This window comes from Bolinopsis microptera, chromosome 4 (assembly GCF_026151205.1).
Source record: "Bolinopsis microptera isolate Bmic1 chromosome 4, MBARI_Bmic_1.0, whole genome shotgun sequence".
NCBI lineage: Eukaryota > Metazoa > Ctenophora > Tentaculata > Lobata > Bolinopsidae > Bolinopsis > Bolinopsis microptera.
In genome coordinates, this window is record NC_087075.1 from 8,069,351 (window position 1) to 8,097,333 (window position 27,983).

Genomic DNA, 27,983 nt, shown 5'->3' on the forward strand with positions numbered 1-27,983 from the left:
GATGCATTATTAGAGATATTATAATACCATATTTGAAGCTCGACTTCAAATATTGATACCACAGCTTTGATAGAAATTAGGATCGTTGTAGCAGACGGTGTCGAATGTAAAGTAGAGGTACCCTGGTCTGGCTACATATATCCTGTCACAGTATGGACAATGGAATACTATGTAACTCTCAACTAACAGTATGCGTTTAATATCTCTACAGTACAGATTACAGTGGTTTGATGAACTCCGCCTCGTTTATGGAAACGAGTGTAGAATGATTTAGCAGGCTTGGTCCTAGTATCCAGTGATCTCTCGAGGTCTCCCACAACCGAGATAAACCTCGTTCCTCTTAATCTGTAGATTGAGTAGCAAAATTTCCTCTCGCCCCCCCAAGATATTATATGGAATAATCTATCATATCATTATGAGGAAATAAATAGGAATATTAATATTTGACACTCATAATTTATAGCTCATTTTCCTTTTGTCGCTCATTCAATAGTTGTCAATTTTCTCAAACAATTTGTCATGACAAAAACCCTATATCATGATGAGTACGGTAACAAAACTTCTTATGGGGTTAAAAGTGATGCCATACGATACACTTGGGCCGGATACTATCTATTCGTCATTGTCTCATCTTTCATAGGAGACACAACGATTCTCATAGCGTCGATAAAGTACAAGGCCTTTAAGCTTCACCGAGTCATCATTGTCGTCATTCAGCACATAGCATTCTGTGACCTGATGGTATCTGCTTTTAACCATCTCCAAAGAATGGTCTCTATCATCTCTGATAAGTGGGTGTTAGGACACTTCTTCTGCTACTTGAACTCCTATTCAGCGTACTTTTTAGGCGCAACGAGTTCACTTCTCATCTCTATTATGACAACCAGCAAGCTGCTCCAATTGAAATATCCCTTCAAATTTCGAGCAACCACTTCGAAGAGAGCACACTTGATCTGCGTGGCATGTTGGTTGCTAGGTTCCGCCGTACCTATAACAATCCTTTTCGTAGATAAAGATGATGTTTCCTTTTCGTATAGAGCCTATGGATGCGGATATGGTTTCTCATCAGAGATTTGGCACTATCTGACGCCTTTTGTGATAGTGCTAATTGTATTTATTTCGACATGCATGGTTGTATTAACTACCTTTTTTTTGCTGATTGAAGCCAGAAAAATCGCTTCGCAGAGCCGAAAAAGTTTGAAGTGGCAGGGGATCGTAACAACTGTCCTTACAGCCACAGTCTTCTGCTTCTCCCTCCTACCCTACATTGCTTACCATATTGGGGGATTTTTCGATAGTGTAGAAGACAAGAGCAAGAGTTCATTCCACACCACGTTTTATAGATTTGCACTCTCGGTCAGTTCTTTAAACACTATGAGCAACTTCTACATCTATAGTCTGACCGTGTCTAGCTTCAGAGCATTTATCCGGTCGAAGTTGCAGCTGTCTTATCAGTACATAACCAACTCAGAATCAAGTCATGGTAATTAAACATTGATTTATTGATACTATAATATTTATTTATTAACCCTGTTGTCTTGACAGCAGGATTATAATTAAATCTAGGTACGGATATTTTACATTAATGAGGTTTTTGTAGAGTTTTTTTTTCAGGAGGAAGTGCAACAACCGAACCGGACCGAGGAAGGGCGAGAACTGCAGGACTGAACACTGGAAATGTGAATGAAGGTAGTTAACAAACACCAGTTTAATTGTGATATGTGACCCAGAACATTATTAGAGATATTATAATTCCATATTTGAAGCTCGACTTCAAAAATTGATACCACAGCTTTGATAGAAATTAGGATTGTTGTCGCAGACGGTGTCGAATGTAGAGTAGAGGTACCCTGGTCTGGCTACATATATCCTGTCACAGTATGGACAATGGAATACTATGTAACTCTCAACTAACAGTATGCGTTTAATATCTCTACAGTACAGATTACAGTGGTTTGATGAACTCCTCCTCGTTTATGGAAACGAGTGTAGAATGATTTAGCAGGCTTGGTCCTAGTATCCAGTGATCTCTCGAGGTCTCCCACAAACGAGATAAACCTCGTTCCTCTTAATCTGTAGATTGAGTAGCAAAATTTCCTCACGCCCCTTCAAGATATTATATGAAATAATCTATCATATTATTATGAGGAAATAAATAGGAATATTAATATTTGACACACATACTTTATAGCTCATTTTCCTTTTGTCGCTTATTCAATAGTTGTCAATTTTCTCAAACAATTTGTCATGACAAAATCTCTATATCATGATGAGTACGGTAACAAAACTGCTCATGGTATTAAAAGTGATGCTATGCGGTACACTTGGGCCGGATACTATCTATTCGTCAGTGTCTCATCTTTTATAGGAGACACAACGATTCTCATAGCATCGATAAAGTACAAGGCCTTTAAGCTTCACCGGGTCATTATTGTCGTCATTCAGCACATAGCATTCTGTGACCTGATGGTATCTGCTTCCAACCATCTCCAAAGAATGGTCTCTATCATCTCTGATAAGTGGGTGTTAGGAAGCTTCTTCTGCTACTTGAACTCCTATTCAGTGTACTTTTTAGGCGCAACGAGTTCACTTCTCATCTGTACTATGACAATCAGCAAGCTGCTCCAATTGAAATATCCCTTCAAATTTCGAGCAACCACTTCGAAGAAAGCACACTTGATCTGCGTGGCATGTTGGTTGCTAGGTTTCATCATACCTATAGTATACCTTCTCGTAGATAAAGATGATGTTTCCTTTTCGTATAGAGCCTATTCGTGCGGATATGGTTTCTCATCAGAGATTTGGCACTATCTGACGCCTTTTGCGATAGCACTAGTTTTATTTATTTCAACATGCCTGGTTGTATCAACCACCTTTTGTTTGCTGATTGAAGCCAGAAAAATCGTTTCGCAGTGCAGAAAAAGTTTGAAGTGGCAGGGGATCGTGACAACTATCCTTACAGCCACAGTATTCTGCTTGTCCCTCCTACCCTACATTGCTTACCATATTGGGGACTTTATCGTTAGTGTAGAAGACAAGAGCAAGAGTTCATTCCACACCACGTTTTATAGATTTGCATTCTCGGTCACAACTTTAAACACTATCAGCAACTTCTACATCTATAGTCTGACCGTCTCTAGCTTCAGAGCATTTATCCGGTCGAAGATGCACCTGTTTTATCAGTACATAACCAATTCAGAAACAAGTCATGGTAATTAAATATTGATTTATTGATACTATAATATGTGTGTGTAGTCGTTTTACATTTGGTTGCAAATAGCGAGCTCTGTTATCAGCTGTTGTAACTTGCGATAAGAAGTGCTTGTCTTTTAGTGTGATCGTTGTGTAGCCTGTATACAAGAAATGTAAATTGGAATATACACGATGCAGTACTCATACCATGAACATACGAAGCATTTGGTCGATGACCCCGATAATGATGATCTGTTTAGTGCCAGACATGCAGATCAGGTAGCGAGAGCTACAAACAGTGTTTTTAATGAAATGTGCCATGAACTGGATGTTAAGGAATACGGAGATCTAGTATTGAAAAACCTGAACAAGCGATCAGTTTCGAAAGAAAAACTGTGTGATTGGCTACAAACTGTTTGCTTCATTTTGAATCGTTATGCAGCTCCTCATTTGCAAATGGCTGCGGAGAGAGTAGATAAACAGAACAATTCATTAATCGCGGAGCAGAAAACTGTCATTGATTTGCAGAAGCAGCTCATTGAAAAGAAGGACGAAGAACTCAAGTCTGTCCAAACAACTGTGCAGACAGAGATGAAATCATATTCTTCTGCCCTGAAGAAGACTTGTGCAGCTGCTCTTACGCCAAAGAAGATCTGTACTGCAGTTAACCCATTAGGGACGACGAGTTTTAAAGTTTGCCGATTTTGATGCCGTTTAACACACTAGGTCACTTTACAGCAAAAATGAGATATCCAAAAAAGCTAATCTGTATCTCGTTTACTTTAAAAGATACAGCTATGGTCGCATACGACCCACTCGTCCGGGTCGCAAACGACCCATCACGGTTTTTCGGCTTTAACTTCTGAAACAAAGACGTTAGGATAAAATAAAATAAAAAGCATAAGTTGAAAACATATGGTCAATACTGTGTGACTCTAACTTTTTAAAATAAAGAATTTGGGTCATTAACGACCCACTCGGCTCACTTGCTTATTACTACATATGTCCATGTAACTTCTTGAATTCAGCCTAAAGCATGACATCATAAGTTCAAATCGCCTCTCAGCAAGTGATAATCATCATAAACTGCGAAAAATCGGTTAAATGGGTCATTAGCGACCCACTAAGACCACAAAATTGATTAATTAAATATAATGTTGTCAAACTTTTACAAATATTAGTATAAAAACATGATATATCTTGGTCATTACTCCTGTACGTTGATTTAACTTTTAAAATCGATCAACTGGGTCAATAACGACCCACTCGGAAGTTGAACCACCTCATCAATTATTATCAGTATCATGCTGTTCCACCATCAAGAAAGACACTCGTAGGTCTTAATTCCACGCAAACCACGGGTGGCTGACTACTAGCCCTTCTGAGATCTGGAGTCTCACGGTAATCTGCAGATCACGTCACCCAATGACTGACGAATAATGGGCAGAATTGGATTGATAGGTAGGTGAGTTTATCAGCTGTTAGTACACGACCGTATAATGTCGTGAGACAGCAAACAACATGCCTATCTTTTCCCGATTCCTAGAACGTCCAAGAAGAACTATACAACTGCTGGATTCAGATTTCAGATGGCTGCATCTACTCTCTTCGCAGCTCCCTTTCTTTACTTCTTAGGGGCCGTTCATATATTACGTAATCACTTATTGGACAATTTTTACGCCCCCCCCCCACCACATAGCTATTATGTCAAAATGACACAAGCTTAATCATTTGGAAACTCCCCTCCCTCTCGGCCGATTACGTAATACTTGTTTTCGTTTTGAAAGCTGCCTCGTTGTTGCGGGGTTTGTTACCCAAAACGAGGTAGTTGTCTGAGAGATTGCAGGTTGCAGCACCGCCAGCCAAATGGGGGGGGGGGGGGGGGGGGCTTTTTCCTTGTCCTTCTTCACAGAGCTGTAGATGTAGCCATCTGAATGCAGCAGTTGTTTAGTTATTCTCGTACTTTCTAGGAATGAAAAAAACATATTGGCATGTTGGATTAGAATATGCAATTTGACCACTCGTCTTTCAGTATTTACCCAAGGTTACATGATATCTCGTATACTTCGTTCAGGGGATTTTTCTTGAGTGACATGATCTGATCACCGTGGGACCCTGGGTCTCAAGCGGTGGGTTGTAGCAGGTCGTTTACCAAGATTCGAAATTGACGAAAAAGGTAACAGAATCTAATAAGCAACAACAACAGCATGGCTATTACCTAGCAAGTTAGGAACGAGGACCGATTCCTTTTCTTTTGCGGCACGGCCACGGTCCTTTCGGTACAGATTTCCACGCACCATAGTATTATAGTCAGGACGCAACTCCAGGCATATTATGCAGTAGTGTTATTCTCGCAGCTCTTTGATGAGTGATGACGGCCCTTCAGTTGGCCCTGGATCTCAGAAGGGCTAGTAGTCAGCCACCCGTGGTTTGCGTGGAATTAAGACCTACGAGTGTCTTTCTTGATGGTGGAACAGCATGATACTGATAATAATTGATGAGGTGGTTCAACTTCCGAGTGGGTCGTTATTGACCCAGTTGATCGATTTTAAAAGTTAAATCAACGTACAGGAGTAATGACCAAGATATATCATGTTTTTATACTAATATTTGTAAAAGTTTGACAACATTATATTTAATTAATCAATTTTGTGGTCCTAGTGGGTCGCTAATGACCCATTTAACCGATTTTTCGCAGTTAATGATGATTATCACTTGCTGAGAGGCGATTTTGAACTTATGATGTCATGCTTTAGGCTGAATTCAAGAAGTTACATGGACATATGTAGTAATAAGCAAGTGAGCCGAGTGGGTCGTTAATGACCCAAATTCTTTATTTTTAAAAAGTTAGAGTTACACAGTATTGACCATATGTTTTTAACTTATGCTACAGTTTTTATTTTATCCTAACGTCTTTGTTTCAGAAGTTAAAGCCGAAAAACCGTGATGGGTCGTTTGCGACCCGGACGAGTGGGTCGTATGCGACCGCAGTTAGTAAACAGCGTCTAGCTCTGTTTGTGAACATCTGATTATCACGGGCTTTTCATATGTCTCAAGGAAATCGTTGCCCGCAACTATTTTGTCCTCAACAAAATAAGCCTACATAAAGTTTTAATGTCCCAATCAAGGCAAGAAGTAAAGTGAAATATTTTCCAATTATGACGACTAATTAGCCTAATTATTTAGTTGTTAGTAATTAATTGGGTCTCGACTGGAAAGTCAATAATGTAGCCCAATAAATTTTGAGCATATGTGCGAAAGATTCGTTGCGTTTAGTATTATGGTTTGTCCTCTATAGCCTCTAGAAAAGGTGGGTCGTAAACGACCCTATCGTCCCTAATGGGTTAAGACAATAGCTGAAAAGGATGAAAGAAGTAGAAACGTCGTAATCTACGGAATAAGTGAATCCGACGGCGAGAAGTTAGAAAACAAAGTTGCTGAAGTTCTTGGTGAGATAAACGAGAAACCTTCATTTCGTGACTGTTGTAGAGTTGGTTTGAAGAGAGCCGGCACATTAATACGACCTACTAAACTATCTCTAAATAGCTCTGATATGGTTACTCAGGTGCTGCGAAAAGCGAAACTACTACGCACAAAAGAGGGCTATAAAAGTATCTACATATGCCCAGACAGATCAGTGGAAGAAAGGAGAGCTTACAAGAAGCTCTGGGAGGAATTGAAAGAGAAGAGGAAAGCAGAGCCTAACAGAGTTCATTTCATAAGGAACAATAAGATTGTCAGCTCTGAGAAGAACAGTGTATCAGCCTCGTCTGAAGAAATTTGAACTGTTTCACATTCTTCACCACACATTCATTTTATCACAATTTTGTTTCACACTTTTAAAAATCATATCGGGGCCATATAATTGCGGGCACGTTTTACTGTGCAGTACCGTGTTTGGTCTCCCGTCAGATTTTACAGACGGGGCAATAATTTATTCGAGTTTATTTCATACGTTGTAATTGCTGTACTCTGTAAAGTTTGAAAAGTATTTAATAAAAAAAAATCTATTAACCCTGTTGTCTTGACAGCAGGATTATAATTAAATCTAGATACGGATATTTTACATTAGTGAGGTTTTTGTACAGTTTCTTTTTTCAGGAGGAAGGGCGAGTGGCACAGCAAGCACAGAAGCGAACACTGGAAATGTGAATGAAGGTAGTCAACAAACACCAGTTTAATTGTGATACGTGACCCAGAACATTATTAGAGATATTATAATACCATATTTGAAGCTCGACTTCAAATATTGATACCACAGCTTTGATAGAAATTAGGATCGTTGTCGCAGACGGTGTCGAATGTAAAGTAGAGGTACCCTGGTCTGGCTACATATATCCTGTCACAGTATGGACAATGGAATACTATGTAACTCTCAACTAACAGTATGCGTTTAATATCTCTACAGTACAGATTACAGTGGTTTGATGAACTCCGCCTCGTTTATGGAAACGAGTGTAGAATGATTTAGCAGGCTTGGTCCTAGTATCCAGTGATCTCTCGAGTTAAACCTCGCTCCTCTTAATCTGTAGATTGAGTAGCAAAATTGCCTCACGCCCCCCTCAAGATATTATATGAAATAATCTATCATATCATTATGAGGAAATAAATAGGAATATTAATATTTGACACACATAATTTATAGCTCATTTTCCTTTTGTTGCTCATTCAATAATTGTCAATTTTCTCAATCAATTTGTCATGACAACAACCCTATATCATGATGAGTACGGTAACGAAACTGCTTATGGGGTTAAAAGTGATGCCATACGATACACTTGGGCCGGATACTATCTATTCGTCATTGTCTCATCTTTTATAGGAGACACAACGATTCTCATAGCATCGATAAAGTACAAAGCCTTTAAGCTTCACCGGGTCATCATTGTCGTCATTCAGCACATAGCATTCTGTGACCTGATGGTATCTGCTTCCAACCATCTCCAAAGAATGGTCTCTATCATCTCTGATAAGTGGGTGTTAGGAAGCTTCTTCTGCTACTTGAACTCCTATTCAGTGTTCTTTTTAGGCGGAACGAGTTCACTTCTTATCTGTATTATGACAACCAGCAAGCTGCTCCAATTGAAATATCCCTTCAAATTTCGAGCAACCACTTCGAAGAAAGCACACTTGATCTGCGTGGCATGTTGGTTGCTAGGTTTCATCATACCTATAGTACTCCTTCTCGTAGATAAAGATGATGTTTCCTTTTCGTATAGAGCCTATTCGTGCACATATGGTTTCTCATCAGAGATTTGGCGCTATCTGACGCCTTTTGTGATAGTGCTAATTGTATTTATTTCGACATGCCTGGTTGTATTAACCACCTTTTGTTTGCTGATTGAAGCCAGAAAAATCGTTTCGCAGAGCAGAAAAAGTTTGAAGTGGCAGGGGATCGTGACTACTGTCCTTACAGCCACAGTATTTTGCTTGTCCCTCCTACCCTTATTTGCTTACCATATTGGGGGATTTTTTATTAGTGTAGAAGACAAGAGCAAAAGTTCATTCCACACCACGTTTTATAGATTTGCAGTCTCGGTCACATCTTTAAACACCATGAGCAACTTCTACATCTATAGTCTGACCGTGTCTAGCTTCAGAGCATTTGTCCGGTCGAAGATGCAGCTGTCTTATCAGTACATAACCAATTCGGAAACAAGTCATGGTAATTAAATATTGATTTATTGATATTATAATATTTATTTATTAACCCTGTTGTCTTGACAGCAGGATTAAAATTAAATCTAGGTACGGATATTTTACATTAATGAGGTTTTTTTACAGTTTTTTTTTCAGGAGGAAGTGCAACAACCGAACCGGACCGAGGAAGGGCGAGAACTGCAGGACTGAACACTGGAAATGTGAATGAAGGTAGTCAACAAACACCAGTTTAATTGTGATACGATGACACAGAAGAAATTTCAAGAACAATGACAATGTCAAATTTTGATATCTGGAATGTTTGCAAAAATCGTAACTTAATTGCAAAATAAATAAGCGCAAAATTTAGCTTATTACTCCTACATAAACTATGCTACAGATGTTTAAAACCGTACCAATGTTTCGTGAACAATCTGTTCAAGCTTTTATTATGTAACGTTGATTAACTGATAAGTGTTAAGGTGGTGTCTTTCGAATTAATCCCACCAAGAGTACACATTTTTCTTATCTTAAATCCTATTAAAAATTAGAAAATTTAAAAAAAACATGTGTGCGTGACGTGTGTGGAAAAATATTTTGAATTTGGAAAAATATTTTAAATTTCTACTTTTATAGACCAAATATTATTTCTGATAGAGAATATACCATCATATTATTGAGTATTATCCATGCATGACTATGTAAGCGAAAAACATCGATAATTTATTTTTCATGTTTCAATTTTCCCCAAAAAATATATGTGAGCTCCCTTTACATAGTGTGCTAATAACACGTTATTGAGTTTTGCTCCTGAAATATCATCGCTATTGTCTTATCGTTTTTAAAGTATCTCATTATGCTTAATTATAAAAACTTTTCTATCGTAATCAACATTCCAGTTAATAAACCTTATCTTTAAAATTTGAGTTAGCTTAGGTCATTTGTTCAGAATTCTGATTATGATTAGGACATTTTATGTGATCTTGTTTTATAGTTAGTTGTTTGTGATTATTTTTTCATCTTTGAAGTTAAAATGCATTTTCAATTATATCTCTTACAAACCACCACCAATAACGACATGAATAAAATCCCATTTTTATCGATTTGTGAATTTATATCTCTCTTTGGTCGTTTGTCCTGTGCCACATTTAATTAGATATTTTGATCATTACATATTATTAATAAGTAATATGTAGGTAGTATTATTAAAAATGATGATAATTTTGATCGTTAATCTTATTTTACTTCTTTACTCTTGTAACTTGACAGGAGGAAGCTGATCTATGACAGTCAGCGACGGTAATATATTTGAAATAAAATGAATCTTTATAGTTACAAGATCATTTTATACATTCCTGAAATATCAGAAGACCTCAGCTAAGTGTGTTATAACACAACCACGTCACATAATTCCATATAATTTCACTCAACAATACGAGATTATAATGTATGGTGTATTATAATGTAGATACCTGAAATACACAGGGTAATGTATCTCAACCCAACCTACCCAGTGTAATTTGAAACCATTACCCTCGTTCTAATGTTTGGTTACCTTGGCAACCTGATAGAGACCGTGATATAATGTAAATAGTTCTAATTCTTCACGGATCCTAACAATTTAGAGTTATATTTTAAAGAAGTTGTTTGTTTAAATCAATATTATTTGTAGAAGTGGAGGACAGTACTCTAGTCACTGGGTAGTCAATGTGTAGTCAATGTGTAGCCACTGTGTAGTCACTTTGTAGTCACTGGGTAGTCACTGTGTAGTCAATGTGCAGTCAATGTGCAGCCACTTTGTAGTCACTGGGAGTCACTGTGAAGTCACTGGGTAGTCACTGTGTAGTCACTGGGTAGTCACTGTGTAGTCAATGTGCAGCCACTGTGTAGTCACTTTGTAGTCACTATGTAGTCACTATGTAGTCACTACGTAGTCACTATGTAGTCACTATGTAGTCACTATGTAGTCACTATGTAGTCACTGGGTAGTCACTAGTCACTGGGCAGTCACTGTGTAGTCACTGGGTAGTCACTATGAGGTCACCATGTAGTCACTGGGTAGTCACTATGTAGTCACTGGGTAGTCACTGGGTAGTCACTGGGTAGTCACTGGGTAGTCACTGTCCCACAAAACAAAATTGACCTCACATTATTATGAAAACTTCAGTGGAACTAAAATCTGTACCAATTTTAGGGGAGTATGTTGGCCAAAATGTTCGTTTTCAAGGAAATTTTAAGGCATATGGTCGTAAATTGTCGTAACTTTTTTTGGCGATTTCTTCAAATAGATGGTTTTAGCTTTAAATGTACAGGCTAATTGTTATATAAGACAAGAGAAACGCTATCTCAGGACGAGAGGAGGATTAGGACTCCTCGGACGACATTCTTACTACATTAATTTTGTAACGTCCTCAATAAATGGTATAGATTTGTAGTTTTGTAATTAGTATACACGTCGCAGTTCTGTCGCAGTTCTGTCGCAGATCTGTCGCAGTTCTGTCGCAGTTCTGTCGCAGTTCTGTCGCAGTTCTGTCGCAGCTCTGTCGCAGTTCTGTCGCAGTTTGTTGCCGACATACTAATGTATGACACTTATTTTGGTATCACGGAAAGTGCTTGGCTGCTTGCCAATTGCTGAAAAATTACCAACAAAGAAAACTTACATTGAGGCTTGTCTGATATGTCTGTCGAACTAGAGGCTGAAATGTTGATATTGTTAATATAGCTAGTGTTCATTATACATTATAGACGGTATACATGCTACCTTTAGTGACGGGTCTAGTTAAGGAGAGGAGCTGGTTAATGTTACCTTTAGTGACGGGTCTAGTTAAGGAGAGGAGCTGGTTAATGTTACCTTTAGTGACGGGTCTAGTTAAGGAGAGGAGCTGGTTAATGTTACCTTTAGTGACGGGTCTAGTTAAGGAGAGGAGCTGGTTAATGTTACCTTTAGTGACGGGTCTAGTTAAGGAGAGGAGCTGGTTAATGTTACCTTTAGTGACGGGTCTAGTTAAGGAGAGGAGCTGGTTAATGTTACCTTTAGTGACGGGTCTAGTTAAGGAGAGGAGCTGGTTAATGTTACCTTTAGTGACGGGTCTAGTTAAGGAGAGGAGCTGGTTAATGTTACCTTTAGTGACGGGTCTAGTTAAGGAGAGGAGCTGGTTAATGCTACCTTTAGTGACGGGTCTAGTTAAGGAAGGGAGCTGGTTAATGTTACCTTTAGTGACGGGTCTAGTTAAGGAGAGGAGCTGGTCGTGTCTTCTCCTCTCTCCTTGCTCTAAGACCTTGTAGCGGGACGAGATACTACTGCTGCTGGTTACCCTTTCTTGCTCTGGGAGGTCGGGTATTATTATAACCAGGTTATATGGAAGCAGTTTATTGTTACTTATTGCTTTGGGAATTAATGTATTATATCAAGTTTCAACTTTTTTGTCAACAATAGCAGATCTTCGTACTTCTAATCTCAATCATAACGTTTTGATTCAAATTATTATTTATATTTGGACAAATACCCAACCTAGTGTGACCATTAGTGGAATACAAGGACCAGAAGCAATGTCTTGTGGTGTTTTTCCATCCCTGTTTTGATGGTTCACGTCACCTCCGTGCTCCACCATCAGAGACAGACATTCTGCATATCCTGAAATACAGTTCACGTAAATAGAGTGGTGAAAATATGTACGATTTAAGTCTTTTTTAAATTCGTACAATCTGAAGATCAAGTCCTACAGGGTGTTTCAAAAATAATGTCCTGATTTTAAAAAACAATAATTTTTTTTATAAAGGAGCAAAATGCCTATTATCGGTTGCCATTAGTTCATAAAGCTTACAAATTTAATTTGTTAAGCTCATTTGTTCCAGCGATTCAACTTAGTTAATTTTTTTGGCTCTGTTCCAAAAAGTCGAATTTTGAGAAAAATGGGGCGCACAAAAGAAACAAAACTCGATATTGTGATAGGCGACTCAACTGTTGCATTGGGGGTTCTCATCTGCCCAAAACCTTTAATTTTGGCGATTGGCAATTGGCATGACCGCTAAGATGAAAATGAGCCTCATCTGAAAAAATTATCTGTTTCAAGAATTCTGAGTCACATTCGATGCGATCAGCCATCACGTTGCCAAATTCAGTCCTTTGTTCTTTATTTTTTGGAGTTTGTGCCTGTTGGATTTGAATTTTGTAGGCAAACTTCTTCAGCTCTTTCCTCAAAATTCTCCAAACTGAAGTTTTCGATAACTTAGGCTCCCTACCAAGTGTTCCGGTTGACCTCCTTGGACTGTCTCTAATTTTCTTTGCACCCTTTTGATATTCTTCTCAGAAAGAGCAGATTTCGGCCTACCCGTACGTGTGTTCTTTATCAGGTTACAATCAGTTTCTAGCTTCTTTACAAGACGTCGTATTGTCCTATCATCAAGTTTGCTGAATTTAGACTTGTCCTTCTTCTGTAGCAGACGCCTAGCACTTGTCACACTGGCTCCACAAATCCAATAAGTCTTCACAATATCGAGTTTTGTTTCTTTTGTGAGCCCCATTTTTCTCAAAATTCGAATTTTTAGAACAGAGCCAAAAAAATTAACAAAGTTGAATCGCTGGAACAAATGAGCTTAACAAATTAAATTTGTAAGCTTTATGAACTAATGGCAACCAATAATGGGCATTTTGCTCCTTTATAAAAAAATGTATTGTTTTTTTAAATCAGGACATTATTTTTGAAACACCCTGTATATCATACTGGGAACTACTATTACTAACAGAACTTGATAGTAGTTAAATATAAGTAAATATAAGTAAATATAAGTAAATAAAAGTAAATATAAGTAAATAAAAGTAAATATAAGTAAATATAAGTAAATTTAAGTAAATATAAGTAATAATAAGTAAATATAAGTAATAATAAGTAAATATAAGTAAATATAGGTAAATATAAGTAAATATAAGTAAATATAAAGCTGTACCCAGTTTAGCAGCCATATGAACAGGCGTACTTCCGTTACAGTTATCTGGAATGTTAGGGTCTCCACCATTTTGCAACAGCATCTTCAAGATCTCTGAAGATAGGTGACATTCTGTGTATATTATATAATAATGTGGCAAATATTAAGCTTGAAATGGGTAACAGTACCAGGACAATTTTCATTTTCATCTAGTTACCTAATCTATCAATTTGTTGATAACTATTTCACTTTATCCTGTACTAGCTTTGATCTAGCCGCCTCCACATCAGTTTGTAATTTTATAACATGAGGATGTTTTCTAACCTGGTTCATCAATGTTCACTGCTTCGTGCAAGGAGGACCAACGGTAAAACCCATTTGTGTTGGGGTCATCTCCAAGTTCCAGGCACTGTTTTACCTGCAATTCAATGAAATTTGTCGATAAAACACATTGCAAACGTTTAAAAACATTTGAGCACGTTTCTATTTGTATTACCTTACTCGGGATTATTATGACCGGGATAAAGTGGTGGGTTTAGGGTAATTTCGCCATATTTTTCCCGAACCACATTTTCACCGGTCGTTAATAAACCCGCCTACTCAGCTTTTAGGGTTCCCAAGGGGTATGGGTGCTCATATTTTAATCGTTGTCTTCTATTCACTAAAGAAGACTATTGGGACACTTGTTGTAGGTTTTTCGACTTCATTTGGCTAAAATTGCAAAAAATTCACCTTTTTGCCCAATTCTTGTCATATATCCTTATTGTCAAATTTAATTTAAATAGGCCAATTTTTAATTTCTTAGGTATTGACTATCTCTACATAATGAAATAGGACTCAAAGTAAAAGTAACAGTTAAATTAAAACTTGAATTAATTAAAACTGATGAAAGGGATGATCCAGATGAAGATAACGAAGATGATTACAACTTATTGGAAGACTAAACAGCTCTCCCTTTATCTTAATATCGATCTGGTTGTTACGCTTCAAATGTTAAAAATTATTTTCCATCTAGTTTGATTAACCACGAGTCATTATTTCTGTCTACTTTCAACAATTATTGATAATTCGACTTGTTTCACAAGTTTTAGCAATGCGAAAATTTCTAAACTTGCTTATCTCTTATAAGAAAATTTACATCTGAGACAAAATTTTTGAATCTAAAATTGAAAGGTTGGACACCGGTAAAATGGCGACCGGGAAAATGTGGTGGGTTTTGAGCAATTTCGCCATATTTTTCCCGAACCATATTTTAACCGGTCGTTAATAAACCCGTCGTAATAATCCCGAGTAAGGTAGATATGGTTTTAGTGACAAAGAAATTATTCCTATTAAATATGGAAAATTGTTACTTTTCGTTTTGATGTGTCATAATATAACAGTTTTAAAAACCTCATCAATGGCACCGAATCTTACTGCTCCATGTAAAGGGGTGTCTTCATCTTCCATCTACTAAGAGAATTAAAAATAATTTGAGATTATACTAGACCTTTAAAAATCAAGGTCCAAGATTTTCAAAATCGAATTAAAAATCTTTAAAGGCCTATCTCAAAATTCTGGCTCTAGAGTTCTCTTCTAACATACCCTGAAAGTTTGAGGGTGAATGCTCAAAAAATGTAGGAGAAGATAGATTTTTAGACTCGATTTTCAGAATGCGCGATTGAAAATCGCTCGTCCAATACAATTACACATAAGCGCTGACCTTTGACCGGCGATAATTTCGGCTAGGAACAATATTTTTCCATGGGACCATAAGCAGCTGATAGATATAACTCCCCTCTATCAGAAACAACTATAAAGATTTCGAGAGAATTTTGATGAAACCCCCCGGCCCCCTAATACTTTCAATACTAATATATAAAAAAGCTTTCCTGATGTAGTTTTACGAAGGGTTCAAGCCTCACATTGTGTGTTTTCCTTCATGTTCAAATACAACATACTTATAATAAATGTGACAAGTAGAGGCTAAAACCTCTCGGTCCCTTCTACTGCAGTTAAAGAAGGGTCATCAAGGGTGGGATCTGAGTCTAACCTTATTGTTCAGTAGTTCCATCATGGGTATTAATTAAATTTCACAATTCTCAGTTCCTGAGAATGATCCCCTGGTCCCAGAAGGCAATTATTTGATTAGCTCTTTAGTAAAAACAAAGAGAGTAAAACAAAGAGAGAAGAAAGCAGTTCCTGTGGTGTAACTGATAGAAGAATATAAAATGAAAGTGATTTTACACAATCAGTTATTGCATAGTGCAATAAGGGAGGGTCATCAAGGGTGGGATCTGAGTCTAACCTTATTGTTCAGTAGTTCCATCATGGGTATTAATTAAATTTCACAATTCTCAGTTCCTGAGAATGATCCCCTGGTCCCAGAAGGCAATTATTTGATTAGCTCTTTAGTAAAAACAAAGAGAGTAAAACAAAGAGAGAAGAAAGCAGTTCTTGTGGTGTAACTGATAGAAGAATATAAAATGAAAGTGATTTTACACAATCAGTTATTGCATAGTGCACGAGATAATCTGCTACGTCATAATCAATTGTGATATGGCCGGAGCAGCTACCCCTTTACCTGATCTGGAGGTGATGTACGACACCTCGTTAACCCAATCCCTGTGGGAGCTATGCCAAATTAAACAGCAACCTATATTGGAACCACCACACAAGGAATGGATAATCCCATTAACAAGGAGAAACAAAACAATTTAATAAACAACTACCACAATACCACACAAAACTAATAAAGGGCCGGATATCCCATGACAAAAAATAGTCAGGACACTACCGACTACAATTCCAATGCACAACAACTACAAGCACCCTATTAGTATTGGGCAAATCAGGACTCATGATCTATTGTTGAGCCTCGGATCTGGACAACATGACCCGATGTGTCTTCCGGCCGGCAGTAAAGTTTCAGTGTAATCGATCGCATTGCGTGCGGTTAGTACCACAACTCTACTTATCTCAGAATAATTTTTAAAATGTTAAAAATATTAACGTTACCTGACACGCCACTTTCTAATTTCCATGCGAGTAGTTTCCTTTTTCGTTTTCTTTTCCTTCTTCTTTTCATTTCCTATTTCACAAGCCGCGCGTCGTTTGTAGCGCGATGCACTACTGTGTACTGGGCCTTAAAGGATTGACAATCAATGCAATATTAAATATGCAGTACTAAAACGGAACTCAAATAAAAATACTTATGTACTACTCATATCACTGATGAATTAATTAATTCTAAAAAAAGTATATAACAAATTTTGTGTTATGAAAAAGCTTTGTATCACGCTGTGACCCCCTTTGTCGTTTCACTAACTGTAGAGTTTCAACGATACACGGGGAGCCGCGCCGCGCACTCGTGCGGACAACGTATGACAAAAAGCTCACATTCTCAAAAATGAAATATCAAATAAAACATTTAATATAATGGATCGGGGATGTTTAAAATTAGCAAATCCGGTTATATTTTAGTTTTGTTTTAAGCAACAGATGTAGTAAAGGTTTAACTAAAATTAAAAATATCCAAAATTATTTTCTTCCGGAGCAAGTTATTCCATATTAAAACAAATTTTATCCGGACGTCAAGAACTGTTCTATTTATAAACTCAGTTTTAAAAATTAAACCCGGCTCAAGCTGTTCATAGGAATAAGATTATCGTGCGATATTTGCGCTGTGGCCAAATTAGATACCATCCGATAGGAAAAACGCCAAATCGGATGTCGCAAGAAAAGCGAAACCTAGCGCAGGTTCCTATAAAAAGTTATGACTAAATAACTGGTCAAAATAAATATTTACACCGCGCAGCAAATAAAACAAACGAATATCAAAATAACATGCGCGTCGCTATTATGTATCGCTAGGCGTTACTATGGTTATGGCGTTACTATGGTTATGACGTCACAAATGACTATATTTGGAAATGAGGGGAAGGCTCCTTTCTCGCAACGGCGAGGTAGCGCAGTTGGTTAGAACACCAGCTTTGCAACCGCGAGGTTGCGAGTTCGAATCCCAATGTCTGCCTGGTTGTGGGGTGAGCGTCGTTGACGTTCAGCTAAGGATCCTGAGTGGTCTATGCTGCCCCCCGGTATACTCAGCCGAATACTCGGGTGTGAGGGTTAAATGAGGAGCTGCACATTGCAGCAGTCTCGGGCGAAGTAAGTATGGTACACACTACTTTAAGTTTAACAGTCACTGGCCAAAATAAATCCTTCGGCTTCCTGCAATTGGCTGGTTGCACGTGTGTAACAATGTAGCTGTTGGAATACTTCGAAGTAATATGTATAAGTGTCTTGATACAAAATTACTGTCATGTACTATATCATATATACTGTAGTCGATCAACTTAACCGACTATACCATATCAATTATCGTATGATTATTTGTACCATTAGTTCTGATTACCAATTCGCACTTGCAACTTGCTGGCCCAAAACTTATTCCTTGCCAAACTTTTATTTTTTCGTATTGTTTGACATACAAATGGCCATATAATAAGAATCATTTGATTCAGCCAGTGTCATTGATAATGGTATTGGTATGTTTTATCTCTCTTTTCGTGAGATTATTGTTGAACTTGATCTCGTGGTACATGTCTTCACATACAACCACTATACCTACGGGGGCGTTTGCATGGTTTCAGCAAGCTCTTGGCTATTTTACCAACCAGTACAATTCACAGACCAGCGCAATAAATTGTTTTAGACTATAATTAGAGTACTGCTCAAAGGTTACTATGAGTATGACATGCGATTATCAGTTCTACAAAATGTCTATTAATTAATAGTTAGATTGATAAAGTTCTTTAGATTTATTGAATAATCTCGGTCAAATTGAGTGGGTTCCTTGTTACAGCAAGACAAGAATTCAAACACATTTTATTCTATCAATAATTCATTTCAGTCATATTCAAGATTACAGTCGAAACATCCCATGAAATGCTTACTCTAAAATCTTTAAGTAAACGGTTGTCAACATTGCAGTTCGTCTCCTGGCCATGTTTTAGAAACCTTGCAGTCATTCGATCTGCAGACACAGCTTGGCAGCGAATCCGTCGCTGTACGAAGATTCATCTGCAAGTGCAGGCCCAAAATTGTTGAATGCAATGCCCTAGCCTATAATATCTGAATTACACCATCTTAAATCAAAACTCGTCCAGTTCATGCTCTCTCTTCCTGATAACCTGTAACCACCCATCAGGGGCTACTCTTCTCAAATTAAACTGGCTGCTTTGCTAGAGGAATGACAGAGATCTCCTCTCCGTGGTCTGGGTGGTCACACGATGCACCAATTACGAAAGCGATGTCAGCTATTTTAAATAACCTAACAGTTAAGACTCGGTTTTGATATTAAAACTGTTCGTGTTACAGGGTTATGGATATACAAATATTGTGTCAATGAAGATCACAAATAAAAGGTACAAAATACTTTCGGATGATGCAGATAAAATGAAATCATTACAGACCTGGCTGACTATCTAATTCTCTATTGTGTTCACAGTAGTTAAAGCCTAACATAATTGAAGATTCTAATAATTTAAGCATTGATCGTTGAAACACAGTTCAACAATGATCAAATAACCTAGCAGTCAACCTAGCAGTAAGGTTGAAATATAGTACAATCGAAAGTATAACTAAATACTAATATCATAAAACCGTTAATATCAATAATCAAATGTCGAATTCATAGTGCAGCAGAAACAGCAGAGAGATAATCAATGACTTCGTACTCCTGGTTATTGTAGGCTTGCATGAAGGATTCCAGAAGGGAGTCGTACCTTATCCACTTGGCAGCTCTCTGGGGTGGAGGTCTTCTCATCAGTCTTTCCGTGATCTTCTGATCTGTTAGTCCTTGCTCTAGTTTGAGGGCTTCAAGGAATTTCCAGATGGTAGGATTTGAACATTGGACGAGGCTGCGGAAACCATTATGTCATCCTTCTGCAAGGTTCGAAGAGCGTGGGAGACCAGCTAGACAGCAATCGTACTGGTTCCAGGACAGGTGATCGAAGCGAGCAGGTCTGTTTGGTGTTCCCATCCACGTGGACTCAAATTATAATGTAAAGACATCCATATCTGCGGAGATAATAGGTCTAAGGGTCTGCCATGCGTAGCGGACGTCATCAGGAGGGATGAAAGGTAGAGCTCCGATCCGTTGGAAGGCTTTCCGGATGTCGGATCCAACCACCTGATACTCCGGAACAAGGTCGGAGCGAGCGAAAGTCCTCCATAGAGCCTGTTTGAAGTGGAAGTAGCAGCCACGTAGAGTAGTCCCGGGCCAGACAGCAGTGACACTGTTCCGTAGCCCAGCTTCATAATCGCAAAGGGCGGTGTCTGGATGGAAAGGTCCAAAGCGATCCAGTTCTTCTAGTAGGTTTGTGTAGTGTTCTTGCCGCTTTCCAGGGAGAAGACCAAACGCCAGAGGAAGTCTGTAATTGTCTGGGGTGATTCCATGTACTGTCAGGAGTTGGGTGAATAGATTGGGTGCCACTTTTTTTGTTTTGTATTGCTGCGCTGAGAGGTGTTTATGTTGGTCGGCAGCTTTCTGCTTCAATTCTGCTCTGAACTCTGCTTTCTTAGCTAGAACTGTCTACTGCCGTAACGGCAAATTTTGTCTTTCGGACGTACGTCTCCTGAGGAAAATAATTATTATTAATAGTCAAACATGAATCATAACACATAGAGGGGGGTTTGGTCGTTGATTACGTAATCAACATTTTCTTTTTTACCCTCTAGAATAATAACAATTTGACAATATTTTAATTCAAATTCCACTCAATTTCACTCTGATAGTGATAAAATTTAGAAATTGATCGAATATCCGGCTATAATACAGCAGGGTGTCATGATTATTGGCGCGTAGACAATTTTGCGTAAAATTTTAGCTTACCCAAGCTTTTAGAAACGGTCATTACTTGACTTCTGAGTGTCAGTTTCCTATGGAGTCTTGATCATTCAAGGAATAATCCTTCATACTACAGTTCAGTCTAAAAATGAAGTCCGAAAGAAGTTAAATTTTGTCGATAATCACGACGAAAGAGAAAAATTTGGATTACTGGACTCAAAGCCTTCGGCTGCTTACCCTAAATTCCAGGATGAGTCCGCCTGACTATATTTTATTGCGTCAGTTAGAGGAGAAAGAAAGCTTTTATAAAATCTATAGTTTTCTATATGTTTCGCTATCGCCTGAAGAGCTGTGCACTTTAGTCTAAAGAATAATTTCAGAAAAAATTCACCGAAAAAAAATTACACAAAATCTCTTACTCCTTCGTAAATCTAACAAAGTATGGAATCGACCCTTTAAATAACGGCCTAAATTATGGGGTTTGAGGTACATCAACACAAAATTCTGAAATTAAGAAAAAGTTCAGACGATTATCTACAGACCAGTTTTTGAATTTGGTAATTTAGATATTCAGAAGTAAAGTTATGACCCGGCGAAAAATATTGATTTCATCATAAAATACACATAAAATTTCAGACACCCTGCAGTAGTAAGTAGTTTAGAAGTTGCTTGGCCGGATATCATAACAATGATTTCGGCTCATCATCATAGCATGATCAGGGTAGCATGAAATAAATGATAATACGCGCATTTACAAATTTTTACCCCCTTCCGTAACCGTTATCAAGACCCAACCCCCCCTCCTGACAGCAAAAGTACGTAATCATGGCCTGACCCCCCCCCCCCCCCCCCTTGACTATTTTCCTAGAAAACACTTTATCTACGTTTAGTAGTAGTAGTAGTACTACTACTACTACTACTACTACTACTAAACGTAGATAAAGTGTTTTCTAGGAAAATAGTCAAGGGGGGGGGGGGGGGGTCAGGCCATGATTACGTACTTTTGCTGTCAGGAGGGGGGGTTGGGTCTTGATAACGGTTGATTACGGAAGGGGGTAAAAATTTGTAAATGCGCGTATTATCGCGCGGCGCTAAAAATCTTTCAAAGTTGTTGACACTTAAGGGTTTTATCAGTATAAACAGATCGCGCTCGCCGCAGAAGATTAATCCGTGTTCGTGGAAACATTTGTGTCCGATTTGGAAACATGTTTTTGGGGCCCAGATTGCCGAGTTAGGGCTAAATTTACAGGGTTCTGAAGTGTCTAGGAATAATATTTAAACCTTTTTCTAGCCTGCCAGGAAGATTTGGAAATTTGAAAATAGAATCAGGTACAATTTTTTTGACGTTGAAATGGAGTTCGTTTTAAAACACCACCCCTAAAATGTCATTTCTATATGTGTGATAATTACAAAATGTACAGGAGGCCTGATTTATCTTTTGTCACTAGAACTATTTGTTTTGTCTTATTAAAACATTAAGCTACTTGAAAACATTCACTCACTAAAGGAAGTACCTCAAAACCGTAATCACCCCCTAAAATGTCACGTGCACCACCCCTAAAACTTCAGGTAAAACAGGTTGTGTAGACTAGAATTTCTCTCTGTTGAAAAAAATGGTGGAATTTACGGGTAAACCGCCCCTAAAACGTCACCTGTTTTTTTGGGCCCAGATTGCCGAGTTAGGGCTAAATTTACAGGGTTCTGAAGTGTCTAGGAATAATATTTAAACCTTTTTCTAGCCTGCCAGGAAGATTTGGAGATTTGAAAATAAAATCAGGTACAATTTTTTTGACGTTGAAATGGAGTCACTTTTAAAACACCACCCCTAAAATGTCAACTCTATATGTGTGATAATTACAAAATGTGCAGGAGGCCTGATTTATCTTTTGTCACTAGTACTATTTGTTTTGTCTTATTAAAACATTAAGCTACTTGAAAACATTGACTCACTAAAGGAAGTACCTCAAAACCGTAATCACCCCCTAAAATGTCACGTGCACCACCCCTAAAACGTCAGCTAAAACAGGTTGTGTAGCACTCAGAATATTGCTCAATTATTAATTTTAATCACTTCTGGAACAAATATAACCTATTTCTGAGAGGTGTCGACCAGAATTTCTCTCTCTGTTTAAAAAAAATGGTGGAATTTAGTCAATTTACTTTTTGTGACATTTTGGGGACTTTTTTTTTAATACCCAGAACTTACGGCAAAACAGTAACTCAGTCAACAAAATTTACACCTGTAGTTAGATTATCTAGTTATAAACTAACAATTGGCACAAAAGAAATGGATTCAATGTGATTTTAACCTAGTGCAAATTGCATGTTTTAATTGCATTTTTTGGGATTTTTAACATCATCCTGCATTTTGGCAATTTTAGTGACCTGTAGTTAACTAAGCCAACCCAGTAATTGATCTGACCTTCTCTCTAGACTAGATTTGACTGCTTTTAGCAAAATTCAATGTCAAAAACTACGGTTTTTGGTACTTACTAGTTTATGGTAAACCTATGATATGCCCCCTAAAATGTCATTTTTTTCTCCCCTAAAATGTCAAATTTGTATTTTGTTCGCATGGTGTGCGATAATAGGTGCGATAAGCTCTTGTTTTGGCACTTGTTAATTATTAACATCAACTATTAACGAAATGTGAGTATGCATTGCATCTTAGGAAAAGCCTGAGTAATTTGATCAGGTTAAAATGACATTTTAGGGGGGATAATTAGACATTTTAGGGGATGTTTATTGCGATTAATAAAATAAAACTAATTCCTTGAGCTGCCAAAGCTTTCCAATATTACCATAAGATGCTAAATATGATGTTTAATAGGCTGGTACCTCCATTTTATGGTGCTTGTAGTCTCAAAGCCAGAATCTGATAAAATGACATTTTAGGGGGCGGCCAGGTGACATTTTAGGGGAGGGTAGTAATATTGAGTAATGTATAACTTTCCATATCTCCAGTCATATGTACAAAGTTGCTAAAATATGTAAATATCACTATCCTAGACCAAAACCGAGTTAATATTAATGAATTCCAGAGTTATAAAATTGTGCGCTTTTTTTCAAAAGTAAAAAATTCGTACAAAGTGAAAAAAATGCCCTTATGGCATCATTTAGATTCAGTTTCAGGATGTGGCAGGGTCTGAATGATATTTTTTTATGTTTAGGAGTTACAAATGATTAGGTAAGATACTTTCTAAGAAGATGGGATCCAATCAATCAAGAGTGGCGTTTTAGGGGTGGGTGACATTTTAGGGGCGGTTTACCCGTAGTCAATTTACTTTTTGTGACATTTTGGGGACTTTTTTTTTAATACCCAGAACTTACGGCAAAACAGTAACTCAGTCAACAAAATTAACACCTGTAGATATCTAGAGTTAGATTATCTAGTTATAAACTAACAATTGGCACAAAAGAAATGGATTCAATGTGATTTTAACCTTGTGCAAATTGCATGTTTTAATTGCATTTTTTGGGATTTTTAACATCATCCTGCATTTTGGCAATTTTAGTGACCTGTAGTTAACTAAGCCAACCCAGTAATCGATCTGACCTTCTCTATAGACTAGATTTGACTGCTTTTAGCAAAATTGAATGTCAAAAACTACGGTTTTTGGTACTTACTAGTTTGTGGTAAACCTATGATATGCCCCCTAAAATGTCTTTTTTTTCTCCCCTAAAATGTCAAATTTATATTTTGTTCGCATGGTGTGCGATAATAGCTCTTGTTCTGGCACTTGTTAATTATTAACATCAACTATTAACGAAATGTGAGTATGCATTGCATCTTAGGAAAAGCCTGAGTAATTTGATCAGGTTAAAATGACATTTTAGGGGGGATAATTAGACATTTTAGGGGATGTTTATTGCGATTAATAAAATAAAACTAATTCCTTGAGCTGCCAAAGCTTTCCAATATTACCATTAGATGCTAAATATGATGTTTAATAGGCTGGTACCTCCATTTTATGGTGCTTGTAGTCTCAAAGCCAGAATCTGATAAAATGACATTTTAGGGGGCGGCCAGTTGAAATTTTAGGGGAGGGTAGTAATATTGAGTAATGTATAACTTTCCATATCTCCAGTCATATGTACAAAGTTGCTAAAATATGTAAATATCACTATCCTAGACCAAAACTGAGTTAATATTAATGAATTCCAGAGTTATAAAATTGTGCGCTTTTTTTCAAAAGTAAAAAATTCGTACAAAGTGAAAAAAAATGCCTTTATGGCATCATTTAGATTCAATTTCAGGATGTGGCAGGGTCTGAATGATATTTTTTATGTTTAGGAGTTACAAATGATTAGGTAAGATACTTTCTAAGAAGATGGGATCCAATCAATCAAGAGTGGCGTCTAAGGGGTGGGTGACATTTTAGGGGGGGTTTACCCGCATATGTCCGTAAACAGAGTTGGATTTGCCCTGGTATGATACAGTGGCTTGAGTACTAACATTTTAAGCTTCCTGTGAAATATTTCTATGGTTCATAGAATGAACGAAATGAACAAAAAATGAACATTCTCCTAGAATCGCCTAAAATGAACTGAAACCGATTGGGATCGATTTATATTGATACCACGAGTGTCCCTGAGTAGTTTGGTGGGTCTAGCATGTTCAGAAAGGGCTCTGGGCAATGTTTCCATTTTGGTGTCAGAGTATTTGAGCTCGTGGAAACATTTGTGTCCGATTTGGAAACATGCCCTTGTAGCCGCATTTATGCCTATTGCCTTGACTGACTTGAAATCGATCTGGTATGGTAGAGGGTCATTTGTACTAATGGACACAAGTTATAAAGCAACATAAGGTCTCCAGTGCTTCATTTTATAGACATTGGCAAAAAACTATTTTTTGGCTCAGCGAACCAAAAATGGCACTGAATTTTGGTAACTTGAACTAGGAAGGTCGTAGAGACTTGAATTTTAGCTTAAAATGACCGCAAACATCATATTTATATACAACTTATAAAGCAATATAAGCCTTTTAATGCTTATTCGTTAAGATATTGACAAAAATCGGTCATTTTGGTTGCACGCGTGAGGAAAAATACCAAATTGGGGAACAATTGTTGGTCTTTTTTTAACAAGTTTTGTGCTCAAGTTATTAAAATGTGCTTTGCAGTTGTAGATCGGGTGTTTTCTTCCAATATGGGTTTCGGTATAAATCCGGAAGCACCCGGTTCATGGGTGATAAGGGTTAAGAACCCTAAAATGTCAGGAGATGGGCGAGACAATTGTCTGAATTTGGTTATAAAATCACTCTTTGCTAGGGTCAGCTTTTTTCCGCTACAGCGATCCGATTTCTAACTACTAATCATCCCCCTCTACATCATTCTCTTTTAGATACGTGATTTCTATAAGTTCTTCAAGGTACATACGGCATGATGTAAAGTCTGGTGGTTACAATTCGATAAAATCAGTACAAGCAAAAAACTGCCCCAAATTTCTCCTCCGAATATGGTTCGAAATAATAAACGTTATTGAGACAATTCATTATGGTAATTTACCACTGAGACCAGATGTAGTGATCTAGATTCAGATAAAGCGAAGAAGGTGCATATATGAATTAAAAATCGATTTAATTGGCTATCAATTATAATAATTACCAGACATGAGGATATTTTTCCTTCAAACGATCCAATTCCACCACACTGGATTTGTGCTTCATTTTAGCATAGTTGATCTTCGCTTGAAAGATTTCTAAGTCTTGTTTCTTCTAAAACCCTGCGGTTAGGATAATTTAAATTAAAGGTTTAGTTAATTGGAGAATTTAAAAGCTTACGAAATTAACTTCGGGATAACTTCTCAACTGCACAAAATATTCAAGTTAACAACCATTTAAGTTTTAAGCAATTTAAATGGTTGTGAGCAATTTAAGCGTCTATTTCTTTATTATATCCATGGGAATGTTAGCCTTAGTTTAAGCATTTATTTACGTTCATATAAGGGTCAAAACAAATAATAATATTGGAGTGCTACTAATGGAGCTGTTGTGACTGCCACACCGCACTCAACATAAGAGCTACTAACTTTTTTATGTCAATATCAGCATTACCAATCATCTAAGATTCTAACCACCGAATTGTTCCTGTTGCAGATATAAATCTGAGTGGGCTTAGTTAATACTCGAGAATCTGGCAAAGATCCTGCCTTCAATGATTCTGACCGTTCTGATGACAAAGATAAGCGTTTTTCCTAAGCGCAAAAGGATTTTCCTAACAAAAGCAGTTAACATTGCTGTGCAAAACTTTCTACTTACCTACTAGTCATTTCACTTTCACTGTCAAGTGTCAGGACACGTCATTTTAGCGTCATTTAAAAAACATGTCCTTAGTTATAGGCTGTATCAAAAACCACAAACAATAATTTATTCACCTTCTAAATAGGTGCATTATGTCATAGGACTCCCAATTGACATTTAAATAATTGTTAAATTGAATTTTTTGTTCAATTGAGAAATTGTCAATAAATAGTAAAAATAGCACAGTTACATAGTTGACAAGTTCATTAATGTTGTTTCGGTGAACAGGGCGTTCTTTCTCATTCATTTCGTTTCAGGCTGAATTTGATTGTCATTATATTTACGCTTATCTATAATTGTACCAATCAAAATCATGCGAAAAGCTTGTATATGTTATAATCCAAAATTAAGTCTCACGCTAGACAAACCATCTGCATCCTGTGAGAGCATCTTTGATTAGAAGATCTTTGGGGTGATCTTGGCAACTCTTTCTAAGCATAGTCTGGATCTATAAACATGTCAGCTTCTTGTGGTGATAGTAAAGTTATATTATTATTATTATTATCTAATCTAAAATAGCTAATAATTTAGTTAATTATTAACAGGCCCCTTAACGTGGGCAATAACATCCTCTTTACAAGCTGAAATATATAGTTCGGAATTAATAGTTCAGGAAAATAATAAAGGGTAGAGCGATAAAAAGGCATGTATATATCAAGCAAGAGATTAAACACAAATTTTTTTTAGCAGAGGTACTGAAATGACTGTTATCTAAAATGAGTACCCTTAGGACACGTTAAATAGTGCATAAACCATAAATATGTTTGAACCATAAATTAATTATCTGTAGTGGGTAAATGTGTTCACACTTCCATTGGATGATGAGTTAAGTGGTCAGTTGTACAATTGTGCAGTTCCAAATCGGAAAACCAATACTGAAAGTAAAAAACGAGTAGGAAAACAAAATAGTTAGGATAACAAGATCCCATGAAAAAACTGCTGTATCAAATTAAACATTGATAAGACCTGTTAGATAGCTACTTTAAATAACATTACGGGAGACAAAAGTAAATTACGAACAAAACAGAAAGGATATCGGAACATGGTATCTCACATTTGTGTAATGAAATGCTATGCTAATGGTAGCGCTCGATC

At 37.3% G+C, this 27,983-nt stretch overlaps 1 protein-coding gene across 3 annotated transcripts in view; it reads right to left on the reverse strand.

Moving 5' to 3' along the window:
* The window catches only part of LOC134814034 (poly [ADP-ribose] polymerase tankyrase-2-like), a 40,857-nt gene extending 25,585 nt beyond the window's left edge, over nucleotides 1–15,272 (reverse strand). For 2 of the 3 annotated variants that reach the window (XM_063822010.1, XM_063822012.1), the window contains exons 1-6: nucleotides 15,151–15,272; nucleotides 14,083–14,176; nucleotides 13,780–13,872; nucleotides 12,344–12,466; nucleotides 12,044–12,157; nucleotides 11,493–11,528 (exon numbers count right to left, since the gene is read on the reverse strand). In XM_063822010.1, coding sequence (XP_063678080.1) covers nucleotides 11,493–11,528; nucleotides 12,044–12,157; nucleotides 12,344–12,466; nucleotides 13,780–13,872; nucleotides 14,083–14,176; nucleotides 15,151–15,207 — 517 coding nt within the window. In that variant the 5' untranslated portion in view covers nucleotides 15,208–15,272. The remainder of the gene's footprint in view (nucleotides 1–11,492; nucleotides 11,529–12,043; nucleotides 12,158–12,343; nucleotides 12,467–13,779; nucleotides 13,873–14,082; nucleotides 14,177–15,150) is intronic. The other variant, XM_063822011.1, reaches the window with a different exon arrangement.
* Nucleotides 15,273–27,983: the final 12,711 nt, after the last annotated feature.